Below are 17,165 nucleotides of genomic sequence, written 5' to 3'. Positions count from 1 at the left end.
ACAAGAAAGAGGTTGGTGATTAGAGTTCTTATTTAAGAACCGTCTATATAGGAATAATAGATGCAGCAGTGGCCATGATCCTCAGTAAATGAGTCTATAATGAAAAGACCAGAAGGCCCTATGGAAGGACAGACTAACCTAACAGAGAAACGAAAGCATGCCTTGAGTGCTTTTTATGTTCCAAGGATTGTGTTAAGAGCTGTGTAGATACCATCTTTGTTAATACTCATAATATCACCATAAGATCTCACCTAAGGAAAAAAATTTATTATGCCACTATACTCTGCTATTTTTCAGCATTCTTAAAAAATATTTTGTGATATATGAGTAAGAAAGGATGCTAGACACTGAAGTAAATAATATATACCCAAGAAAAAGCCACCCCTTTCTTTTCCTGACAACTTGTCTGGAGTGTTTATTCTTTTCAATGTGGTCTCTAGTTGAGTTGGGACTGATCTGAGTTGTGTTTCATTTGAGTTTGCTACTTGTTTCAGGTGTCTTGAGAGCAGGATCAGGGCTGTGCTTTCATCAGGTTTGGAACTCACCTTCGCTGATATTCCTTATCCCCTATGCCACATTTTAGATAATCCTGCTACCACAATTTTATGTCTTCCAAAATTTACTTCTTTCAATCTCTCCAAGCCTCAAGGGGAAATCTCTCAGTCTTCCTCCTCTGTCTGCAGCCTTTGGTGCAGTGAAACCTCATTGAAAAGAAAGCTTTTTTTTGGTGCTAATATTGTTTGGACAATATTTTATGCCTATATCTTATGCTCTGAGTAACTACTATGAATATAACAATGCACAATGTATTAATTTTTTTCTCTTTAAAATAATGAAAAGAGAAAAGAAAAAAATGATTGGGTATTGCCAAGGGAGTCTCTCTCCTCTCTTTGCCCTGGCCCAAGCCTGATGCATGTAACCACTTCCTAGGTTACTGCTCCTGACAATAGCTACCAGCAGGCCAAACAGACTCCTTGGGCTGCCTTGTACAAGTCCACAAATCCGTGAGTTTGGCTGCTTTCTGTATATGCTGAGGTTTCCGTAATCTATGCATGGCTGGTTCTCCTCCTTCTGTTCTCCAGTTAAGAAAGTGGTCATGAAACTTCACTCACATAGAAACATTGATCCTGTCTGTAATTTAGTTCCTCCACAAAACTTTGCATTCTTAGTTCTGTACACGTAAAGCACAAAAGCAAACTTGTATACCTGATTTTGCATGTTTTTTTCATGAAAATAACTCTACTTTTCACATGCTGAAACTATTAAATACATTTTAATGGTTGAAATACAAACTCTTGGTGAAAAAAGATACCATTAAAATACTTGTTTATTTTGCAGTACAGATTATTACATAAATTACAGAAAGAATCACAAAAATTAGTAAGAAATAAAACTTTAGAAAAACTCTTAATTATTTAGTATTTTTTGCTAAATGATGCTTAGAGAGAAACATATGAAAGAAAACTGCATAAATTATATTTAGAGTGATTAGGTGCTAACCGAATAATCCCAGTTTTGAGGTGAAATCAGAGACAGACTGAGATGTATTAAGAATAAAGTTGCTACTTTCTATGAAGTGTATAAATATTAGTAACATGGACTTATAAGTAAATTGAAGATTGTACACCATTACTATGTCTCTGGAGTGTGGACATCTAGATACCTCACTTATCTAAAGTGACCCTTTTATTATATGCCTACATCACGCTTTGTGCTATAAGTATATAGGTTTCATTTAGATAGAGTGGTATGTCTTTCAAAAGTGGTTATCATAAGGCTTGGTTCTGAGGTTTTCTCAAGACATCACAGGGCCTTGGAGATAGTTAACAAAATCAATAAAGATGATTTTTTTTTCTCAATACTTACCCATGTTTGAAATTTAAGGTAGTAGAATTTCAAGAAGCTAAAAAAAGATCATAAAGATTCATAGAATAGATGTTAGATCCTCAACCTTAAAACCATTTTGTCCTTTATCTGCGTTCCTTAACTTGGGATCTGTGTGTACATTCTGATCCATCAATAATAAACGTAGAAGAGATTATACATATTAATTCATTCATAGAGAAGAGATATATAAATTATTTCTATAATAATCCCATTATTTTGTGGTACTAGACTATAGGGTGCAATATACTGTATTTGGTGAACTCCAGGAGATGAAAGACTTTTTCTTGTCTACCTTTGGCTCTTCATCATTTATCAAGGCTTGGCTAATACTTGTGCAATGCAGATTTCTTCAAGAATCAAGGCCTGGCTGATAAATGTTCAGTGAAGATTTGTGGAAGAATCCAGTGACTGAATAAATGTTATAGAAATACTTTATGTAAACTGGACACATCACTGGATATATACAGATTTAAGTGAATATCTTTAATATTACTCCTGTAATTTATAAGATCACATGTTAGTTTAATATAGCAGCTTACATTATTTTTACTAAGAACTGATACAACCATTTTGGCAGGATATATTAGATACACAGACTTCAAAAAGTTGTTTTTTGGTGATTGATTACAAAAATAATGCAGAGCTACAGTGAAACACTTTCTGTTAAAGAAAGCTAATAATCAATAAAGTATACTTCCCACCTAGAGAAACTAGCCATTAAGCCATAAAGGTGAGAGTACAAGGTTGCCTTCCTGGAAAGCTCAGTAGATGGGGATAGGTACTAGCTGGCAGAACAGAGATACACGCCTGAAATCCTTGTCACATTATTATGTCTGTGTGTTTATTGTAAAGCCGATACTAATTTAATTTAGTATGCTATGACAGAGTAGTCTCTTCCTGTTATTTGATCCCAATCACTCATTAGGACCATACTCATAATTTGACCTTCTGAGTCTTACTTCATGATGCTGGCAAGATGAAAATTTATATGCTTTGCTCTCGGGAGCTTTTATGGAAAACATTGTGCCATTTTCCGCCGCTCACTTTTCTTGTTTCTGGTTTTACAGCACCATTCACGTTACTACTGATCCTTAGGTCCTTAGTGGGAGAAGTAGAATTCTTACAGTTCTGTGCTTTAAATCCCTTAAAGGCGCAGTCAGTAGTTGAAATTTAATATATTCAGAATAGTAGCACAACTATGAAAATCAAATAAATAAATGTGGAACTGCATCTAAAAGTGATGACTTAGGCAAGTAGTCTAGCACTGGCAGTAACAGAACATCAAAGGTGTCACTCTTTATCAGTCTGTGAGGACTTCAGGTTAGGAAAAGGTGTAAGCAGGGATAGCTGTACACTCAGAATAAAGAAGATAGACTCAAAGTGATACAGCCTCAACCTAGAAGCAGAAAGAATCATTTCCAAGACAGCAGTGAGAGAGCTTGCCCACACTGATACCAACCATGTACCTGCAAAACAGATTTTTTTTTTACTTTGGATATCAAAATCACTCAAATAGTAGGGCTTAAATTTAATATAAACTGTAAGTGTTTTTCTCTGCTTGCTTGCTTTTTTTAACATCAAGTTTGACTGATAACTTTACAAGCATTCTCTACCCTTTTTGGACTTGAACCTTTTAAGGCCTTCTACAGCTTTGGAATGCTACTAGTTTTATTATACCTGGAACTGTCCTAGTAATAATAGTTTCAAGAATAATAACCATATATGTGACTTCCTTTTGTTCACAAGCCTACAGGAAGGCCTTACAGTTTTTTCTCTGTGTCCCTGAAAAATTCTCTAAAAACATATTTTTCCCATTCCACGTGAAGGCCAGAGGGCAGGGGCAGCACCGTTCAACTATATATATTTTCATTCACTGCACAGTACCTTAACCTCCTTGTGAACCTAAAGTTGGCACCATTCCTACAATTTATAGTAACTTTTAAGCTTTGCCAATATAAAGAAAAGTACTAGTCCCTCACACCTATATGAGTTTTTGGATTATTAAAAAAACCTTAAGCTTTATAGTAATTTTTAAATGACATTAATCATACAATTTAAGCAGAAAGTTATTTTCCTATAACTTACAGTCTCTTTTGGAGTCAATTGCATGATTTTTTTTAGGATAAAAGAATATAGGTTAAATGAGCATTTTGTTGTCTAACTTTTAAGTTTCCTGTTCCTTTACTTTCCTATTTTCAGCTTTCTAAGAAGTATGGAGTTCATGTATGTGGAGAAGGTGGAGAGTATGAAACATTCACTTTGGATTGCCCTCTATTTAAGAAGAAAATAATTGTGTAAGAGATCATTTCAGCATTTTCTTTCCTTTCCTTAAATTTGAATGATAGAAATAACTTCACATTAATCTTGAGGCAACTTTTCTTGAAAGAAATAGAACATGTCCTCTAAGTTCACAAACACTCAATTTGTTTAATACCACTGAAGTTGTCTGAATACTTAAATCAATACCTGACAAGACGAGGCCTTCATAGAAGGCAATAAACTTTTTAGACATTGCACTTTCGTTTACTTGCTGATTATGGCCTGCAGTAAAACTGGTACCTACACACTGACACTTTTATCCTTTCATGAAGTGTGAATCGCCTGTATTATTTATCTTTCATTGCAACTGCATTTGATAAACTGCCACATCAGTAGCCTGTGGGTTCCATTAACTCTGTCCTCTTTTTTCTTTCTCCTGTCTTTAACAAGTTAGAATGGTGATACTAAACATTTGAGTTATTTGGGGTTATTTTTATATACAAACTGTTTTTAAACAGATTCAATTTATGGTGAGTAGTGTGATTTTGCTATAAATTGTTAAAATTAGTATAGTGAAAAAATAGGAACTTTCTTCAGTTTGTTACATTATTACCCATGCTTTAATTTATGTCACTCATGTTATATTCTAAGAGCATTTTATCTGCTTTTTCTAAGCTCTTATGCCTTCTGGAAAGACTGTCAGAATTGTTCTTGGCTGAATGGAGAGCTCCGACATTTTCAACTTTAAGACTTGAATTCTTTGATATTAATAATAAGAAAGGGAATTATATAAGAAAATAAGACAACTAAAGACGGGTAATCTAAAAATGCTTATTTAGTAAAAATGATCAGCCACTTTCGTCTCCATGTACAATGTTCAAACACTCTTTTTTCATGTTCTTCTAACTTCCATTAACTGTGAACATAATAATTTACTGGCAAGTTTTTATTAAGTTCCTGCTGTGTCCAGAGCATGCTATTGGGGCACTATCAAGGTTCTAAGAGAGTTTCTGCCTTTATAGAAGTGGGAAAAAAATGTATCTGAGTACATTTGTGACACAGGGTGGTAAAAGTTAAGAATCATAAACTTGTAGATGAGAGATACTTCTCATCATAATAATCATGAAATAATTCATGAATGAAATATGTATCAAGTATTCTATAAAATAATGTTTAATTATTCAAGAAGAGGATTTGCATGGTATAATGGGAAAGTTCGGATATGTATGTTTATTAATATGGGACTAAGCAAATTAGAGAAAACACAGTAAGAGGAAGAAATGCCAAAAAATAATACTTTACCCATTTACCTAACAAATTGAGGTCCTGTAACTCTCAAAAGTCTTAATGGACAACCTATTAGCTATTGCACATGTATTACTTTATACTTCACAACTAGAAGATGTTTTTATAACAGTACTTTAACCTGGAAAAGTAATCTTTTTCAGCCTGTTCATTTTGTAGACATAGGAACTTCAGCCTGATAGAGATAATGGTATGAGGGAATTGGTCACACTACTGAGAGTGTCAGCTATGGTGAACTAGAAGTTTCTAGTGCCAGAGTGAGTTGTTTATCGCAACCAAATGGTCATTAACAACCTACTCATTTTCTACCCATTCAAGACAGGCTCAGTACAGAGCACTAGAAAGTGGCATTTCTCCATGAAGATGAAGCAAGTACCTTATCTGCTTTCTCACTTAAGTTTCTGTATTCCTTGGGAATTTGTTTGAACTTGGAAACTATTTTTCTTATATTCAATTTCTACACACATTACTCTTTTTTATTATTCTAGGGATGTTATATGGTAGTATCGATGTATATGTGTTCATAAACATTTATGTTTGAATTATGCATGAAAGAAACTGTATTCATATGCAGATAGGTAATTGAAAAATCAATGTGAATTTCTGATTGTTTCAATAGTTAATGTGTAAATGTGAGGATACTTAACAAAGTTTGGCTGCACGTTTATTTACTTACTTAACAGATGTCTAAGGGCTACCACATATTTTATTCTGTGTTGAGGCAAGTGTTGGGGTGGAGTGGGACAGGGCTAGGCAAACAATGATGGATAAAATTATATAGTAGACCTATTAAGAGAGAGAGAAGACAGAGAGAGAGAGAGCTGTAAATGTGATACTAAAGCATGCAAAGGAGAAAACGAGTACTGTCTATGCATGTCAAGGCAAGCATCATAGAAATAACATTTGACATATCTGTGAAGGTAGGTGTGAACACCCAGGGAATACCTGGGTTTGTCTCAGTGAAGATGGAGATAATTGTTTTGAGCAGAAAAAATAAACAGTGTCTCAACCGCAACCTAGCACAGTTGTTTTTTTCAGAGGACAAGTAAGAACAAAGACCATATCTCAAAAGATAATACCAGAGTGTTTCTTTTGGATAGGAGGTATGGGAAGATATCTCACCTCCAGGAGTCTAACATCATAAAGAGAGGGCTAGGCAGACTCAGTTGCCATATTAAAGTTGTAAGTAGGAGTGAACCTGATACAGCACTGGAAGGAAATATTGGCAGGCCTTTGGTGTAAAGAAGCTTCATTTTTATGACAAGTCATAACAGCACTGGGTTTGTATATGAATGGAGAAATGAGAGGAGGACGGCCAGCAAAGCATTTTTGGTGTAGCATAATTGAAAGTATTTTTGGTGTAGCACAATCAGACTTAATTGATTTTCTGGTTTAATTTCAGGATATTCCGACAGGTCCTGCTTTTAGGACTTGGTTTTGATATCAAAACCAAGCTGCCTGCATTAGGCAGCCTTTAAGCCCACGCTTGTTTTCTAAGGCTGGAATCAGGAACAGAGAAACTGAAATTCATCTAAGAGCAACATCTGTAAAGCAAACTGAGACTAGACATTCTTGGAAATAGTTTTAGGTGATAATTTGGAAAAAGAAAGGAAGAGTAATAGTTGCATTATTCCGTTTGAAACTGAAAACTTTTTGTTTCATATCTAGTCTGAGTTGACTCTTGCCTTTTTTAAGTGAATGATGTTAGTCACACATTTAATAGGACCATTAAAAATCACATTCTCCTTCATTGAGTGCTCAGAATATATATATATATATATATATATATATAAATACTCTTGATTCTGAATGTAGAATTGCATCAATTAAGTAAGCTATGTGCTGTCATCTTTCTATATTTAGAAAGATAAGAGAAGGGAGGACCTGAAAACTTTTCCACTGAGATAGTATTGGTTCAGGTTAATTATGCTATTGATGCACACCATTTTGAAGGACATCAAAACCAAGCTGCCTGCCTTAGGCAGCATTTAAGCATGGGGTCAGGAATAAAGAAACTGAAATTAATGTACGAGTGACATCATAAACAAGATTTGAGGTTTGAATCTTACTACACAGCCGAGATTTGACCAGAGCACGCAGCTCTGAAGAAAAGGAGGAATAACACATTAAAGGAAAAAACTGAGTAGGTTTCAAGTTAGGACTTCCTCTGTACTTTTCCTTTTCCTCCTCATATCTGGAAGCATCTGTTCCTTGACATTGCCTGTGAAAACAAGTTGTATCTTTTCATCAGGATCCTGATTGTTCAATAATTCTACTGTTTTATAAGTTACTTTCCTCTTAATATCAAACAAATCCTTTTTAATATTATTTTTCTAATTATTAACAAGATGCATATTTGATACTAAATGAATGGAAATCCTTTTTTATTTTAGTCATCAAATATGCTCTTATTTTTTATTTTATTTAAGTTTATTTGGTACAGTTTAGATATACATAATGATCACATTCACTTATGGAATTGGTATTTATACAATATATATCTTGATTCCTATTTTTTTTTCCATTCCCATCCCCTCCTTTCAAGTCCCCTTCCCCTCCTTGTTTACCAAGCTCTGTTTTCATTTTATCCTTCTTTTCTGATTTTTTTCTTTCCCTTCATTTGCCTCTCCCCTGTCCCTAGTTTTCTTTTCCTTTTGAACAATGTCTTCTGTTTCACACTATCTACTGCACTTTTTTAGTTCTTCTTTACAATTTGTTTCTCACACCAGAGAGATAATGCGATATTTACACATATGTGTCCAGTTTATTTCACTTATGATTAAAACATGCTTCCTTAATCTTAAGTCTTTCAAGTGGAAAGTAAATATATTTTGATCATAAAAATGTAGCATTTTGGAATTAAGATTTTGAGGTTTCTTCCATTGCCACTCAGTAATTTTGCACTACAAACGTTAATACAAGAATGTTCTTTTGTTAGTGGCAGAGTCAAAGTAAGAATTAGTTTTCCTACACTGCGATGTTCAGAATGCTAACAATATTAATGTAAGCATTAAGTACATTTCCTGAGACATAAATAGAAATGAATTTCAGTTTTTAAATTTTCAGTTGAAATGCAAAACATTATTTCTCTCTTAATTAACAACAATAAAAATAATAGGTTATTAAGACTTCGGTCGTAATCTTAGTGTTCATATGTGCTTTACAGGGTATCTTTGATAAAAAGTTGTGTTAATTTACATTTATCCATATGATGCCAGCAAGTTCATACAATTTTACCTGAATATGGTAATTACCAAGTCAGACAATCAATTTTAATAGCAGTGATACTGCAGTGTGAAGAGTTCAGCTAGAGCTTAAAACTATCACTAGTACTGCTTTTGTGAAGGATAATTGAGACTTTTTTTGTGAAACACTGAATGAATTACCTATTGAAAATGAAAAGAATAATGAAGATAAAGTACTAATGTTTAATTTTTAGCCCATGCCAAGCAGATTTGTGAAAGTAAAACTGAACAAGTTTGTCTCAAAATTATTCAGAGAGTTTTGAACCTTTAAAAAGTGTCATGATTTTAATATTCTTAGAGGTAGTATTCTTGATCTTTTTACTCAAATACTGGATTATTAAAAATACATGTTAACAGCTACATAGTTTATACCCATGGAAAAGAGCATAAAGTGAGGGTTTTTGCTGTGTCCTATCAGTAGTCACAATTTAGTGGTAAACAAATGCAGTATAAATTTTTTCTTTTTCAGAGATTCCTCGGAAGTAGTCATACATGCAGCTGATGCATTTGCACCCGTGGCTTATCTGCGCTTTTTAGGATTGCACTTGGAAGACAAGGCAAGCAAATCTAAGATTATTTTGATTTTTATAGAAAACTGAGATATATGTTTTGACTCTGTATATATAACCATGTAACAGTAGAAGCAGTAGTTGACTTTATCTCTAGTGATTTTTTTCAGCTTTTCAGCCAGTAAGAAGGGATTTTACAAGTGCTGTAGTTTTGAGGGTTCTTTATGGTACAGAAGATACTACATTTCTAAAGAGTTTGAGGATCTGTTGAAAGGAAGTAATAAATGATAAACATTGAGAGGAATATAAAACCAAATATAAAACCAAATGTTAAATAGTTAGATAAGTGATAACATACCAATAATTACATTGTTTTCCATAAGGATTAGGGGAAAGATTTGATGATGTATTTGATATTCATTATACAAAGCTTAAGAGGAAAAAAATACAAATAAAAGCTTTTCTAATAATATCCAAAGTAAACTGAGGTACAAAAGAAAGAAAATGAGGCAAAAATGCAGTACTTTTATATTAACTAAATTGATGGTCAAGATACAGCAAAAAATGTCAATTCAATGATACCTTACTGAATAGGTTAAGGTCTGGATTAGATCTTTTGATTGATCCTTGACATATTGTTTCATATTTATCATCATAGAAGTAATAGCTGACATTATGTAAAGAAACGAGAGTGGCATCAGAAAATAAGAATGGGAAAAGTCTTGTATGTTGGTGTTCTTTCCCTAAGTCTGAGGCACACTTGCACTTACATTCACATGATAGAGAATCTGAAAGAGGACTAATGAAGATTTGGCAAAAGTAGGAAAAGAATGGAAACCTTAAAATCTCAAGATGAGAGTTTCCATAATAGAGGTTTTTTGTGTTTTGTTTTGTTTTTACTGGTGCCAATTCCCCAGAAAAATGATTATGAACAGGATTGAAAATGGCTCAGTGAATTCAACTGGAAGGGACCTATTGGTGGGTTTTTATCCAAAAGGCTGATAACCCTCAAGGGAATTAAGTTATACTATCTAAACATCTTTCAAACTCATAGAAAGAACCACTTCTAGATCCTTTCTACTCTTCTGCCATATAACACAAAGTCAAAACCACTGAACGCATGTTTAGACATTGCTCCCATTATATGTTCAAATCTACCTGAATAGGGCATTGATTGCCTTGGTTTGACATTGCATTGGTCCTCTTAATCCATTTGCCCTGTTGCAAATAGCTGTGTTATATCTTTAAGGTGAATATTCACTGACACTGAATAAATATGGTGTGTTTTTTTTTTTCTTTTAGGTATCTCCAGTGCCTGACAACTACAAAATATGTGGTTCTATACACAGTTCTTAAAAAGCATTTAGAACACTATTGACTAAGCTATCATTTCTATAAAAAATACCAGTTTGTCAGCTGTTACCAACTTTTTCCCACTTTTTTAATGTCTCAGAAAAACATAGTTGTTTCCAGAGGAAATTAATGAAACTGTTAATTGGGAAAATATCAATGGCTTCGTTCAGTAATACTACCTACTTCCTCAAGATTCACTTTCTCTTTTTTAACATATCTCACTATGATCTCTATGTCATAGGGAGAAAAGTATTTATCCTTTTTTTTTTCTTTTATCTCCAACTCCCATTTTGTAATATTTCATCATCACATTAGTTTCTTTTCCTCCCTTTCATTTTCCCATCCCTGCAGAAACATCTGAAAATGAAGGTGACAAAACAGTTTATTTAACCAATAAACTTATTATGCTAGTTGTCACCTAAGTGATTTGTCCTTTTTATTTTGAATATATTATTCAACATTTCAACATAACTGGACAATCAGGAAAACTATTAGAGTTGGTTAGGTTTTTTTTCTTGTTTTTTTTTTGGGGGGGGTGTTCTTTTGAGACAGGGTCTTGCTATGTAGTTCAAGCTGGTCTTGGACACACTGTGTAACCCAGGCTAGCCTCAAGCTCATGGTGATCTTGCAGCCTCAGCCTCCCAGATGCTGGGAGTACAGGTGTGTGCCACCTTGCCTAGCTATAACTGGTTGCTTTATGATTGATTTTAAAACTGCAACTTTCAAGCATTCCTTATGCTTACCTTAGAAAACTTTTTTTAAAAAATAATACTTTCTCCTAAAAACAAAAAAAAATACTTCTTTCTAGAAAACTTTTTGTTTCACAGCAAAGTTGAGCAAGAAGTAGAAATCCTATGTATACTCCCTACCTCTGCACAAGCACAGCCTATGCCACTGTCATCATCCTGCCAGAATGGTGTTTTTGTCACAATTGACGAACTTACTTCGATGAATTATTATCACCAAAAGTCCATAGCTTGCATTATGTTCACTCTTGTATTTTATATTATATGGCTTGGACAAATGTCTAAGAACATGTATCTGTCTATGCACCAGCCTCCCTTCCCTCTGCCTCTAGTAACCACTGATCTTTTAACTCTAACCATAATTTAATTTTGCAGAATGTCACATACTTGAAATTATACATTTTATTTTCTTTTTATTTTAAAGTGAATTTAAAACTAGCCTTTTCAGGTTAGCTCATTTCACTCGTTAATTTTCATACCTCATTTCTTTGTGATGCTGATCAATGTTCCATTGTCTTGATATACCAAAGTTTATCCATTCACTTCCCAAGGATATCTAGGTTGCTTCCATTCTTTGGCATTTATGAATAAAATCATTATAAACATTCATGTACAGAAATTAACTATGAATATAAATTTCTAGTTCATCCGTGTAAATACCAAGGAGCATGAACACTGAATCATAAGAGAATGGTAAAGAGATGTCTAGTTTTTAAAGAAATTGTCAAACTGGCTTCCATAGTAGGTGTATTCTTGGTTACTTTTCTCTTGTTGCTGAGACAAAATACCCAACGCCCAAAATGAAGGAAGGAAAGGTTTATTTAGCTTACAGTTTGTGGAGGTTTCAGTCCATACTTGGCTGGCTCCGAGGCAGAAGGTAGCAAACCAACAAGAGCAAAGAGGGGAATGGCAGCCGAACAGCAAAGCAGCCAGAGTAAAAGGGAGAATGGCGGCAAGCAGCTTCTTTTTCCCTGCCTTACTTTGTAAACAGGCTACCCCCACCTAAGGGGTATGTAGCTCTCACATAATCTCCATGCCCTCCTTTTCCACAGGCTCAGGATGTATATGAAGTAAGTATCCTGGCTTCCTGCTGAGTCACTTAGCCAAACCTCTAGACTCCCCAAGTTGACACAATGTTTCAACCATAACAGTGTACCATTTTGCATTCCTGTCAGCAGTTAATGGGCATTGGATGTTATATATGTTTTAGACTTTTTAATTTTATTGTTTTAGTTTGTAATCCCCTAATGATTTCTGATGTTAAGCATGTTTCCATGTATATTTGCCACCTATATATCTTCTTTGGTGAAATTTATCTTTACATCTGTTGCCCATTTTAAATTTTTTTTATTACTGACTTTAGAAGTGTATATATTTTGAATAGTAGTTCTTTGTTAGATATATCAATCAGTTTTGATGGTACTGGAACAAAATCCCAAACATCCACAATTTAAAGGAAGGGAGGTTTAGTTTAGCTGACTGTTTCAGGAGAGAGATTCAGTCCATGATTGGGTTTCAGGAGATTCAGTCCATGATTCAGTACAAGACAGAACTGTCACGGTAGAAGAGTTTGACAAAACTAACCTGTGTAGTTCCATGGCAACCAGGAAGCAGAGCAAGGGAACAATACCAGAAAGGAAGGACAAGGGATTAGTTACATACAGTACCAAGGTAAGACCTCTGTCTACCCAGACACATCCAGAAGTGTGCTGCACCAGTCCCCCGGGCAGCTTCCAAGCCAATCCAGTTAACAAAATTAAGCTTGATCACCACATATGATACCTTGTACAGATATTTTCTCCCATTCTGTAGTGTGTTCTCGCATTTTCTCATTAATGATTTTCACAGAACAGGAGGTTTACATTTGAATCTATTTAGTGTTCCATCTAAAAAGCCATAGACTCAAACCCAAAGTTACCTAGATTTTATCCTGTTTTCTAGGAGTTGATGGTTTCTGTGGTTTACATTTAAGTCTGTAATACATTTTGAGTTTTGGTAAGAGATCTAGATCCTTTCTTTTTATGTAGATAACAGTTGTTCCAAAAAGAAGAGTATCTTTTCTCCATTATACTGCCTTTTTCTTTTGTGTATTTGTATGGTGTATTTCTGCTCTGTTTGCTTTATTCTATCAATATGTTTGTCTTTTGTTTTGCAAGTATCACATGGTTTTGATTATTTTAAGCTTTTAGCCTTAAAGTCAAATGTTTGTCTTCTAACATATTTTTCAATACTGTACTGCTTCCTCATATAAATGTTAGAGTCAGATTGTTATCCTCAAAATGCCTTGCTCATATTTTTATTGGGATTGCATTAAATCTATAAATCAAGATAGGAAGACCTGACATGTTGACAATATTTTTTCTTTCATCTTTGTTTAATTTGTCCTTAAGATTTACTTGGCCCTCATTATTTATTTTTTCTTCTACAATAAACTTTACTATTGAATTCTCAAATCACTGATCTAAAAATGTTATTGTACAGTTAAAATTGTATCTAATAAAACTGGTATTACGTTAGTTATTTAATTCAAAAGAAATAATTCTTTTATAAAAATTTTTATTAGTACATGTTTATAGTATATGTTTACATTCATCTTGACAATATTTAATCTCCAGATCTATGAGCATATCTCCGTACTTATTTTGTTCTTAGAACTTCTATTTATTTTATTTCTTTAGCGCCGAGATCTTTTATTTAGTTCAGTTTTTAAGACATACTTTATTTTTATTATTGTAACATTAATTTAGATATGGCCTCAGTTAGAACTATTTCTCATTATATACAAATTGTAAACTTATCCCCCCCTTTCAAGTTCATCTTTTTCCCTATCTTATTATTTAGTGTTACCATTTCTCCTCTAGTAACTCAGACACAGAATTTGGTATCATCTTTTAAGCCATGTCTCATGTACCATGTTCTGTTACATCTCGTAAACCATTCATCCCTATGCTCATTTCTCCAGTTAAAAGTTGTGACTTCTCCGAACTCTTTGGAGTTAACTCCATGCTTTCCTTCTTTACATAATCAGTTCTACTGTCATGTTTTTTTCTTTCTAGTGTTTATTATCCTGCACAAAATTCCACAATATTGCTATATTATTTTCCAAACTAAGATTGTTAGACAGAAATTGGAGACCATGTGACATCACTATAACATTTATTTTCAGTCTTGCTCTCAGTCCCTCACCCATTGTATCCTTTGCTCTAACAATACTGAACCAATTGGCTTTTTTCCTCCCTCGCCTTTCCTTATTCTTTCTGACCTGCTTTCCTTCTTCCCTTTCTTTTAACTGTTTGCATCCTACCCCTCATATAAGGTTGAACTCAAATACTGTCATGCATTTAGCCATACAAAATGAACTACCCTAACACTGTTTTTTCCTATTCTGTAAGGAAAACTTAGCTTTGTGCTATAGCTGTTGAAGGACTTAATTATTCTAGTAAGTTGCAGATTTCTTGAGGACAGCTCCTTTTTCATCATCGTATTCTCTGAATGAGCTCTTTGTTCAAAAATATTAGCTAAAAGTTCCATAAGAACTTTTGAATTTAACTGTTTTTCATACTTCATTTTTTTCTTAATACAACATCTTAGAGACATGTGTTTCCATTCCATGTTGCATACCATTTTATGAGACATTTTCATATTTTTCTTTTATCTCATTATTAGAGAAAAATGCTCTAAGCAAACTAGAATGTAAAATACAACATTTAGAGAGACTGTTCGTGTATATTTTATGTTGTCATCTATATTGTGACTTTATTTATAATGTCCACCCTTAAATTTTTCTATAAGTGATTTATCTACTTAAATTTTACCTGTAAGTTAAAATTCTACATTATTTATATGAGTATTAAAATGATACCAGCTAAACATAAGATCCCAAACAAAATAACTGAATAATGAAAAGCTCTGTGTTAAAAACAGGGAAATAAATTAAAATTTCTTTGGGACTCTGACTTTATTGCTTATGGCAGACTTGATGCTAAAATATACCATACATCACTACAGTGACAGGATTGAGAAAATGAAAAATACAAAGCTTTACATAAATCAACCAAAAGATCATATTAAAATGCATAACCTTTAACAGCAAAATCAAGACTTTTATTTCTAACTATTCAGTATGCTACTTTATATAGTTGTTTCAGATATTCAAACAGTTTCATAGGAAATAGTATTTCAAATTAGTTGAGGGCAATGAGAATGTATTTCTAAAGAAGTGACTTCAGGTGGAGAAATGGCCAAGCAGTGGTTGACAGCAAAGTAAATGTCTCCAGATTAGCGCTGGAGGAAAGCAGGAATCCTGAGGCAAGAGCAAATGATAAAGTCTTACATGGCCAGGCAAATAAAAAGAGAGTGAAAGTGGACCAAAATCCAATGTCGAGTTGGGATACTTGACTGCACCTAGATCATGGCGATTTACCCTCCACTCCATCTTGGGAGATGATTGGATTGAGGGAGAGAGTTGGCTCTTCAGTGACTGACTGGGTTATAGAATTGACTCATGATCTCTGACTGCCCTACGGGCCACAGCAAGTGCGAAGCATGCAAGCCAGGGATTCAGGGAGGCCAAAACAGCAGAACCGTGTGAAACAAACACCACACGTTCAGGTCTTGAAAAAGCAGACCTTTCAAATCAATGGAAACATTCAGATCTGAGACTATGACAGAGATTTGCAGTTGACCACAACCAGAGTACAGCTCACACCAAGAAAATGGGTCCAGAGAGATCAGTAGCCCTCACCACTTTGCTCAAGAAACAGAGTAGTCCCCAGAGGGAATCTTCTTGGCTTCTCACAGACTGTACTTGTGTATAAAGGGAGCATGATTGTAGGAAGGTTTTATTTTTTGTTTCCTTATTTGTTCTGGGTTGTCTTTTTCCCACTGGTTCTTATTTTTTTTATTGTATTTTGTTATTTTACTTTATTCTTTAAATTTGGCCCTTCTTCCTGCTCCTTCCACTCCTATTTCACTCCTGTATTTTTACTTTCTTCCATTTTTTTCTCTTCTCTGATTTTTTTCACTTCCTTGCCATCTCTCTCATCCTCTCCTCCATCTTACAGCGTATATCTCTATAAATATGTTAGAATAAGAAGTAACCAATGGTCTAACTTAGAACAGAACCATTCAAAGGCATTTTAGGGTAATCCTTAACAAAATTAGATGTAGAGGATCCATAAAAAACTAACTACAAATATAGTAACAGCTTCCAATGAAAATTCCGTAGCTTTTCTCAAACTGCAAATATACCTTCACCCACCTGCATACAGGGATGTACAAATTCATCCCATACCCACTCAACTTCAGCTGTTTGCCTCAGCTATACAAATCATTCCAATAGAGGCAGATCTTTTATTTTTCATTGATTGGCATTTTTCCTAATCTCCCCTATCACTGATATAGCCCCTTCCTTTTCCCCTTCCTCCCTGCTCTCCCCATGCTGCACAACCCAAACAAACTGCAAGTAGCAGTGTAATGTAATCTGTGCTGGACATCGATAAAAGGTAAATGATCAAGTTTTAATGTTGATGATTGATGTATAATAGGAGCTGTTGATGTTGTCATTCCCAGTAGAAATCCCCCCCCTTGCCAAACAGTGATAGTGCCCCAAAATCAAAGTCAATAGGTTGAAATGGTAAGCAGGTCTTCCTGACAAAACCGTGATCACCTCACTGGAAAACAATCAAACTAAAGAGGCCTTTATACCAGCAACAAATTCTCATCACTCTATTTGATCTCAGTCCTCACCACAAAAAGAAAAAGGAAAGAAAAGAAGAAAAAAGCAACAAAATGCTTCCAAAGACTCTCAACTCTCCTAAAGCAGATCCAAGTGGCACCAACAGGGAGGAAATCAAATACAA

General features: G+C 34.3%; 1 protein-coding gene across 3 annotated transcripts in view; it reads left to right on the top strand.

Annotated features, from left to right (window-relative positions):
* The window catches only part of Dph6 (diphthamine biosynthesis 6), a 158,607-nt gene extending 147,627 nt beyond the window's left edge, over nucleotides 1-10,980 (top strand). For all 3 annotated transcript variants that reach the window (XM_013512634.1, XM_005381183.2, XM_013512635.1), the window contains 3 exons: nucleotides 4,087-4,181; nucleotides 9,166-9,253; nucleotides 10,508-10,980. In XM_013512634.1, the coding sequence (XP_013368088.1) occupies nucleotides 4,087-4,181; nucleotides 9,166-9,253; nucleotides 10,508-10,561 (237 nt within the window). In that variant the 3' untranslated portion in view covers nucleotides 10,562-10,980. The remainder of the gene's footprint in view (nucleotides 1-4,086; nucleotides 4,182-9,165; nucleotides 9,254-10,507) is intronic.
* The last annotated feature ends 6,185 nt before the right edge of the window (nucleotides 10,981-17,165 follow it).

Source organism: Chinchilla lanigera, unplaced genomic scaffold (genome assembly GCF_000276665.1).
Source record: "Chinchilla lanigera isolate Chin_1 unplaced genomic scaffold, ChiLan1.0 scaffold00015, whole genome shotgun sequence".
Taxonomy (NCBI): Eukaryota; Metazoa; Chordata; class Mammalia; order Rodentia; family Chinchillidae; genus Chinchilla; species Chinchilla lanigera.
The sequence above is the reverse complement of the archived record's forward strand: the minus strand, read 5'-3'. Positions and strand labels throughout refer to the sequence as shown.